At 49.1% G+C, this 8,745-nt stretch overlaps 1 protein-coding gene across 2 annotated transcripts; it reads right to left on the reverse strand.

Moving 5' to 3' along the window:
* Positions 1–1,059: 1,059 nt before the first annotated feature.
* Positions 1,060–8,022, reverse strand: LOC115502268 (zinc finger protein 132). 2 transcript variants are annotated; one of them, XM_030297491.1, is made up of 4 exons: positions 7,382–7,852; positions 6,694–6,836; positions 4,892–5,060; positions 1,060–3,529 (listed from the first exon to the last, which is right to left on the reverse strand). In XM_030297491.1, exons 2-4 carry the CDS (start codon positions 6,796–6,798, stop codon positions 1,599–1,601), a joined length of 2,205 nt encoding a protein of 734 aa, XP_030153351.1. In that variant the 5' UTR covers positions 6,799–6,836; positions 7,382–7,852; the 3' UTR covers positions 1,060–1,598. The 2 variants fall into 2 exon arrangements, with proteins under 2 accessions (XP_030153351.1, XP_030153352.1); XM_030297492.2 differs by lacking the exon at positions 6,694–6,836 and having other exon boundaries at positions 7,382–8,022.
* Between the last annotated feature and the right edge of the window lie 723 nt (positions 8,023–8,745).

Here is an 8,745-nt window from a genome sequence, read left to right on the forward strand (position 1 = left end):
TTGGAGCTTGTTTCAGATTCTGCGGCTCCCTCTCTGCCTCTCCCTGGCTTGTGCTCTCTCTCTCAAAAATGAATAAACATTAAAAGAAGAAGAAGAGGAGGAGGAGGGGGAGGGGATGAGAAGAAGAAGAAGAAGAAGAGGAAGGAGGAGAAGAGGAGGAGGAGGAATGATTAGTAGGCATAATAGGAAGGGATAAAGAGAAGACGTCTGATGACGCTGTCCGAAGATTCCTCTTCCTCTGCTCCTATTCCTCTTCTATCTTCTTAGCATATCACGATGAGAAGAATACGACCCCGCATAGACGACTACTATAGGAGGAGGAGGAGGAGGAGGTAGTAGTAGTAGTAGTTCTGCACTCTTATCTCACTTGGCCAGTCACCTGGAATTTTCTGATGTACCTTTAGAACAGCCAAGTTCCCCCTAGTTTACTAGTCTTCTTCTCCACAGCCAGTGTTTCTGTACTAATGATGGCTTCCCAAATGGCCCCTGTGGGTCTCAGATTAAGTTATACTTGCCTCACCTGCAGAGCCACAGTTAATGGAGAACTGTGGTTACTCCTTATCCCCAATGGCATGGGCCTATAGTTTCCTAGTCTCCCCAACTCCCTATTACTTCACACCCAGTGTTTCTCTATCCACTAGGTGGATACAGTATTCACTAGGCCTCTACTGGCCTCCCAGGGTCATATCCCCTTATTAGGAACCAGAAGACAGCTTCTCCTCACATAGGGGAACCCAGAGTTCTGTGAACTAGGGACCTGCCCTCTAATCCAACAGACCATTCTAATTTTGCAGACTAACATCCTCCTTCTTCAGGGTGAGCTCTGGGCCTTCAGGTATCTCTGAAACACAGGCCACTATGTTTACTTTATGAGCCCTTCAGTTTTTCCCAGTCCTTCAAATGCAATGTGAAGTGGGCCACAAAAGATCATAGAGCAATTCCCTATGTTCCTTTTATACCCTGAGGTAGATGTTGTCAGGTGCCCTGCATCAGCCTTCCCCCACTCTACCTGCTTCTTTTTTCAACCTACCCCACCCCAACCCCCAAGATTAAGCTGGGTTGATCAATGAGGTCTTTATTATCATGCTGGATAGAGAAGACCAGGGTAAATGGTTCCAGGGAAGGGTAATGTGTGGGCTCAGTGGACACATCATTGGGATTACATGCAGACATGACAACATCCATGAGGAATGTGCGTCTTCCTGAGAAGCCCAAACTGGACATCCCTCAAGGCCCCTCAACCAGCCTGGGGTCAGTTCATTTCCTAACCCTCTCAGAGGCAGTGGGAATGAAGCCATTCCAATGGGCCCAGGATAAGTCTGTTTTCCTCCAGGAAAGTGGAAAGGAGGCACAGGGAGCTGTTTTTTCCATGCATATGTAGATGACTGTTGCAAATATTTGGATCCAGGCAGGTTCAAAACGGATTTGTGCTCCATAGGGGAGAGAGCTCAGCTCTGGGCTGCTGAGAAAGGCCAGGGTAGCTTTTGAAGACTTTTCCAAATTAGTGGTACATGTAGGTAACTTCTCTGTGGGTATTCTGCTCCAAGTTTGACTTGGCTGAAAATCTTCTCAGAAGGACCATTTCCATAAGACTCCACTCAGGTATGAATCCTTTTATGCTGAGCAAGATTGCAAAGACGGCTAAAAATTTTTCCACAGTGGCCACACTCATAAGTCCTTTCTCTGGTGTGTACTATCTGGTGTCGAACAAGTGTGGATCGTTCACTAAAGGCTTTCCCACATTGGCTGCACTCATAGGGCCTTTCCCGTGTGTGAACTCTCTGGTGACGAACCAGGTGAGAATTATTGCTGAAGGCTCTCCCGCACTCACTGCACTCATAAGGCCTTTCTCCAGTGTGAACTCTCCAGTGATAAATAAGGCTGGACTTTCGGCTAAAGAACTTCCCACATTCGCTGCACTGATAAGGCCTTTCTCCAGTGTGAACTTTCTGATGTTTAATGAGAATGGAGTTCTGGCTAAAGAATTTCCCACATTCACTGCACTCATAAGGCCTTTCTCTTGTGTGAACTCTCCAGTGCTCAATGAGACTGGAACTGTGAGCAAAGGCTTTCCCACATTCACTGCACTCATAAGGCCTTTCGCCGGTGTGAATTCTCCAGTGCTGAATCAGGCTGGAGCTGCGACTGAAGGCCTTTCTACATTCACTGCATTCATAAGGCCTTTGCCCGGTATGTACTTTCTGGTGCTGAATGAGAGTGGAGCTATTGCTGAAGGCTTTTCCACATTCACTGCACTCAAAAGGCCGTTCTCCAGTGTGAACTTTCTGATGTCGAAGGAGGTGGGAGCTCTGGCTGAAGTCTCTTCCACATTCACTGCACTCAAAAGGCCGTTCTCCAGTGTGAACTTTCTGGTGCTGAGCAAGGTTGGAGTTATTATTAAATGCTCTTCCACACTCGCTGCACTCATAAGGCCTTTCTCCAGTGTGAACTCTCCAGTGTTGAATGAGAGCAGAGCTACGGCTGAAGGCTTTACCACATTGATTGCACTCATATGGTCTTACTTGGGTGTGAACTTTCTGGTGCCGAAGGAAATTAGAGCTTTGGCTGAAGGCTCGTCCACATTTGCTGCACTCAAAAGGCCTTTCTCCAGTGTGAACTTTCTCATGTCGAGTGAGGTGTGACCTGTTATTAAAGGCTTTCCCACATTCACTGCACTCATAAGGTCTTTCTCCTGTATGAATTCGCTGGTGATGAACAAGTGTGAGTTTGTGGCTGAAGGTTTTCCCACAATCATTGCACTTATAATGTTTTACTCCAGTGTGAAATTTCTGGTGCTTCCTCAGTTTAGAAGGGTGACTGAAGGTCTTCTCACACTCTTTACATACATGACATGTCTCTTCATTATGACGTTTTTGGTGATTAACAAGGGTTGATTTCTCCTCTAAGGAATTTTCAACTGTTGGGCATCTAAACAGTGTCTCTTCAGAATGAATTCTCAGGTGGTTGAGGAGGGTGGAGCTCTTCTGAAAGACTTTTCCACAGTCATTGCACTTGAAGAGCTCCTGGGTGGAATGGACTTCTAAGAGCTGCTCAAGATTAGAACTGTGTGAAAAGGCCTTCCTGCACTCTGTGCTTCTATATGGCTTCCCACTGCTCTCAATGGCTGGATACTGGAAGAGGTCATGGCTGTCCAAGGCATCCTCACCATCTTCCCCACAAGTGAAAGGCTTCTCTGACAGATGGACTATAGAGCGTTCCACAAATGAGTCCCTGTCCTTGTCCCATCTGAAGGGCTTTTCTCTACTGTGCTGCTCCTGGTGGTGGTGAAGGTTCACACTGAACCAAAACTCTCTTCCACATGCTCCACATGTATAGAGGGTACTCTCAGGATATGTTCTTTGATGTTCATCCAGGTGCAAAATGTCTTTCAAGAATGGGCCACACATATCACAGGTGTCAGCCTTCTGCGTGGAAGGATTTGCAGTGGGGATCCTGACCTGCAACATCCCTTGTATAGAAGCATTCTGCTTGGAATGGGCCCCCTCATCTTCCACTCCATGCCAACAACCTAAAAGCAGAGAAATTTCTGGTAACCTGAGTGCTCCACTTGGTGGAAAGGGTGATTTCATTAGAAATGTGTGGCTGGACATATACAGCAATGGGTCCAAGGGATGGTGACAGGTCAAGGGGGCCAGAAGAAGAGTGAAGGGCCCACTGTGTAGGACAGGGATAGCCAAGCTACAGAATAAAGGAGGCCTTACTAGAGGAAATGACAAAGGACTTGAATAGACATTTCTTAAAAGGAGATATGTATATATACATACACATAAACAAATGGCCAACAAGCACATGAAAAGTTGCTCAACATCATTAGTTATTAGAGAAATGCAAACCAAAACTACAGTGAGATACCATTTCACACCAACTAGGCTATCTATAAGAAAACAGACAATAGCAAGTGTTGATAAGGAAGTAGAAAAATTGGAACACTCATACACTGCAGTGGGAATATAAAATGGTGCTGCCAATTTGGAAAACACCTTGGCAATTCCACTATGTATCTACCCAAGAGAAATGAAAACATACTTACGTAAAAACTTGTACATGAATGTTCATAGCAACATTTTTCATAACAGCCAAAAAGTGGAAACAAGACAAATGCTCATCAACTGATGAATGAATAAACAAACCATTGTATATCTACACAATGGAATATTATTTGGCCATAAAAAAGAATGAAGTACTGGTAAATGCTACAACGTGGATTAACCTTACAAACATTACACTAACTGAAAGCCATTCACAGAGAAACATATACTGTGTGACTCCATTTATATGAAATGTTTAAATAAGCAAATGTATATAGTCATAAAGTATATTAGCAGTTGCCTAAGGCTGAGGAAGAAGAGATGAGGGAAGATGGGGAATGACTGTTAATGGGTACAATTTCTCTTTAGGTGATAAAAATGTTAGATTATGGTGATATTTATACAACTCTGCAAATACCTAAAAACCACTGAATTATACATTCTGAAGTATGAATTTTATGGTATAGCTCAACAAAGTTTAAAAAAAAAAGTCCCATGGGGGAAGGGACAGATTCTGGGCATGGCCCCATAGTGGGTCACCGAGCCGGAAATTGGTCTAGCTTAGTGGGATCCATCAGGCACACCATATGTCCCTGATCCCCAACCTCTGTTCCCACAAGGCCCCTGGGCAACAGCTATTAGGACTATTTATGAGGCTGCTCAGAGAAATACAAGGAGAATGCACACAGCCCAGTCCTAGCATCCACAGCATCTATAACAGGAAACCTGGGAAGAACCAGTGTCAATGGTCCAACTTTGGGATGAACGGAAAACTCTCTATGGGAAGAAGGTAAAAGGGAAGAAGCTGGTCACCATGCTGGGGCAGGGCAGAAAGGCCTTACCAAGTGAGGTCATGAGCTCAAAGTTCTCCAGCATAACATTGTGGTACAGGTCCCTCTGGCCTGCATCAAGAAGCCCCCACTCCTCCTTGGAAAAGTACACAGCCACATCTTCAAAGGTCACTGGGCTTTGCAATGATGAAACAGCTAAGCTAGAAGGCCAACAGATGGGCTGAAAAGCAAACAAAAAGTCAAATGGACACATCCAGTTCCTTGACCTATGACTCAGAGTTCTGCTACATCTACCACTGGCATCTTCTCTTCTTGTGACTCCCTCAGTCCATCCTTCCCTCACCCACCCACAGCTCCTCCTCCTCCTCAGGCCCCCACCTCAGAGGAGATAAGAGGCCCTGTCACCACAGATATCCCTTTATCCTTGTAGTCTCACTAGTTACTGTAGCCAGGCCAATCCAATCCAATCTAGAGGAACAAAAAGCTGATACAGATGCTGTCTGTGCTCTGTGCTAGCCAGGAACCCACTCTTCACACTAAACAAGCTCCTTTGTGTCCCCCAGATCACACCTCCCAAGTAGAAGAAAATTTGGACTCTCTTTCTTCCCTTAAGCCTCTAGTGCCAGGGCCCTGGGCCCATTGGTTCACATTCCCTTACCTTGTACATGCCACTCTTTGGACACCCACTCCCCAGCCCCCACCCTCCCTTCCTGTTCACACCACAGGCATATCCCTAGTTCCTATATCCCACTGTGCACATGGCATACCCAACATAAAATGGGCAACCAGGATTCAATACTAAGCCTGGCTTGCCCCACATCTCCAAAAATCGCCACTGACAGAAACAATCATCACTTCTGGTTAATGCCTCCCCACTTTGCCTTGTTGCTTCAGCCTTCAGCTCCCCAGAACCATGAATAGATCTTAAACACCCCTGCTCTCTTCCACCTCCACCCTCTACATGCTTTCCCTTCAGCAGTCATAGCTGTTTTCACAGATAGACAAATCCCAGACCCTAGGCTTGGGGACTCTTAGTTTAGACTGATCCTTTCTGCCCCTGATTACTCCTCCACCCTGAAAAAAACCCCAGACCCCAAGGAGGATGGCCACAAAAACCTGGTGAGCTGTAGAGAGGTAAACCAGTCTCATCTCAGACCCCACTGTCATCCTACCTCTGTTACTTTCATGCTTCATTTTTTTCATCCCAGGTCTAGTCTCTAGGTAGAGGCTTGGTCACCATTTTGGTCAACCCCCAGCCACACATAATGTCGACACACAAGTCTCCCTTGGATGTCTCCAGCCTGGACCTGGCATAAAGCATACTTGGCACTTCCACTTGGCAGTCTACAGGACACCTCAAATACAATACGGCTAAAACCTAGCTCTTCATCTTCCCTCTGAAATCTACTCCTCACGCCAACTTCCACACCTGACAAACCTGTCTGGGTCAACCTTGATATCTCACTGCCTCACAGCAGGAAATCTAGTCCACCCTACTTAAAAGGGAGATTCAGGAGCCAACAATTTCTCCTACTTCTACCTTTGGTCCAGCCACCAAAGCACACACTTGAACTGTTGCAGTCACTCAATGGAAGACTCAGTGGTCTTCCTGCCTCCAACTTCACCTCCAGAGAGAACTCTGTTCTCTCCTGGCCATCCAGAGGGAGCCTATTAAGATCCGAATCAGATCACCTCCTTCCTCTGCTCTAAACTTTCCGGGATTCACCATGCTCAGAATAGAGACCCAGCTCCTCAGCCTGCCATTCCAGGCCGATACCTGTCCCCATGCTTTCTATGTTCACCACATGAAATGCAGACCTGCAGTTCCTTGAACACTTCCACCTTATACTCACCTTCAAGAAATTTGCACATGCTGGTCCCTGTGCCTGGGATACCCTTCCAGACCTTATCCCATAGGATTCCAGAAATATGAACGTTGGGGGGGGGGGGGAAGTCATCAAGAGGATGTGACTGCCAGTTGACCCATGACCTGGACCTGGGCAATGGGAGGCTTGTCATCATCTCCTGTCCTTGGAATGTGTATTCTTCCCCACTCCCAGAAATTCCCCCAGGGATATAGCCTTGAGATTGTGATCTGACACTGACACCATCTGGATGGTATACTTGACTGAACCAAGTTAAAGTCTCCATATAAACTTTTAAGATTTGTTGGCCTGGTGTGGAGATCTACTCTTGTGGCTGCCCAAGGCAAGCTTCCTATGTACCTGTCCTTGCTTATTAAACCTGCACCAACCAGTCTGGAGTGACGTGCCTCTTTCTTCACTCTCTCCCTACCCTCCACCTCTGGGGTCGGTTTCAGATTACACCAGGGCAGCTCCTGAGGAGGTTGCTAACTTACAGTGAACCCATCCATATAACGTCCAGCCTGGATTCAGGATGCTAGGAAGAGTGACCCTGGCTGGGCTCCAGACTCAAGTGTAGGTGAAGAGTCCAGGACACCATCATTCTCTTGTACAGGGGCTCCAGGATCGGGAGGGCAGGGATACCAGCGGGCGAAGAACTGGGGCACCCTCCACTCACCTGCCCGGGGTCCATCAGCGAGGTTGCTGGCCTGGTCAGAGTCTGTGGAGTGGGCGGGGCCGTGCAAGGCAGCGACAGTGACAAGCACCGCGGGGTCATCCAAAACCCTACGCCCCCACTGCCCGGGGTGACCGCGTGCTGACGGTCGCACTCAGGGTTTTAGTAAGTCTTCCCCCGTATAAAATGCGCCCAAGGACCTGGGAGCTGTCTCCGGGGACCGTGGGGCTAAGGCGGAGTACATTACCTCCGTTCTACATCTGGGGAAACCAAGGCTCAGGAAGGAGGAACCATTAGCCGAGGGGTAAAAGTGCATGCAGTGGTGCGGTGACAGTCCCGGGACTTCCCTATGCCCATCTCTGGTCCCAGCAGCCGACTGCCAACCAGCCCACCAACTGCGCGGCGAAGAGTGCAATGGCGACGACGGAAGTCCCGCCCCGTCCTCTGCTGCTAGCGCAGAAACGCCCAGACTCTGAGCGGGCAAATGCTCTGGGCCCGCCGCTCGCAACCACGCTAGTTCCTACAACCAGTAGCTGTGCCTCCGGGTCGTTGCCTGGGTGATCAGGACACACACACACACACACACACACACACACACACACACGCGCGCGCGCGCGCGTGTCGCGTCACCGCTCACGCGTCGCGAACTACATCCCCCAGAAAGCCTCTCATCTCACACACACACACACACACACACACACACACACGCACGCACGCACGCACGCGCGCGTGTCGCGTCACCGCTCACGCGTCGCGAACTACATTCCCCAGAAAGCCTCTCATCAAGCGTCTTCTCAGAGCTTCCCAGGGAGAACCTGGGCGAGGGGCGTTTCCGAGGCCGCGGTCTGGGCTCTGGCCAATGATAGCCTAGGGGAGAGGCGTTTCCGGAACCGCCGCGCCAGCGCGTGGTGGCTTCTGGTTTTCGGTGGTTTCTTTGGCAGCTTGCCGTTTTATCGGTGTTGGAGGAGGAACCAAGTTGCCTGGCTGTGGATGGTGCCGGGAGGCTCACCGGGCCTGCGGGAACGGATGCAGGGAAGATTCGAGAGTCGGGGAGATTCCGTCTCCGTGCCCTGTGCACCCCTTGACCCCAGAGAATGTCCTGATTACCCAAGCCCGGATATCCTTGGCAGTAGGGGGGGCGACCTCGCGGGGATGTCTGCAAGGACCTCCTTTGGAGCCCGCCCGGGAGTCGTCGCCCTTGGCGTTGTGTCTGCTTTACAGAGCGGGGGACGGAGGCTCAAAGCCACGCGTTCCGAGGTCATGACCAGCTTGTGGCTGGACTACGGGCGTGATGAGTGAGCCGATCAACTAGTCACGGCTGAAGGATTCTTCCACCCGACCTGACTCGGAGTCCCAGTGTCCTGAGT

This window comes from Lynx canadensis, chromosome E2, assembly GCF_007474595.2.
Source record: "Lynx canadensis isolate LIC74 chromosome E2, mLynCan4.pri.v2, whole genome shotgun sequence".
Taxonomy (NCBI): domain Eukaryota; kingdom Metazoa; phylum Chordata; class Mammalia; order Carnivora; family Felidae; genus Lynx; species Lynx canadensis.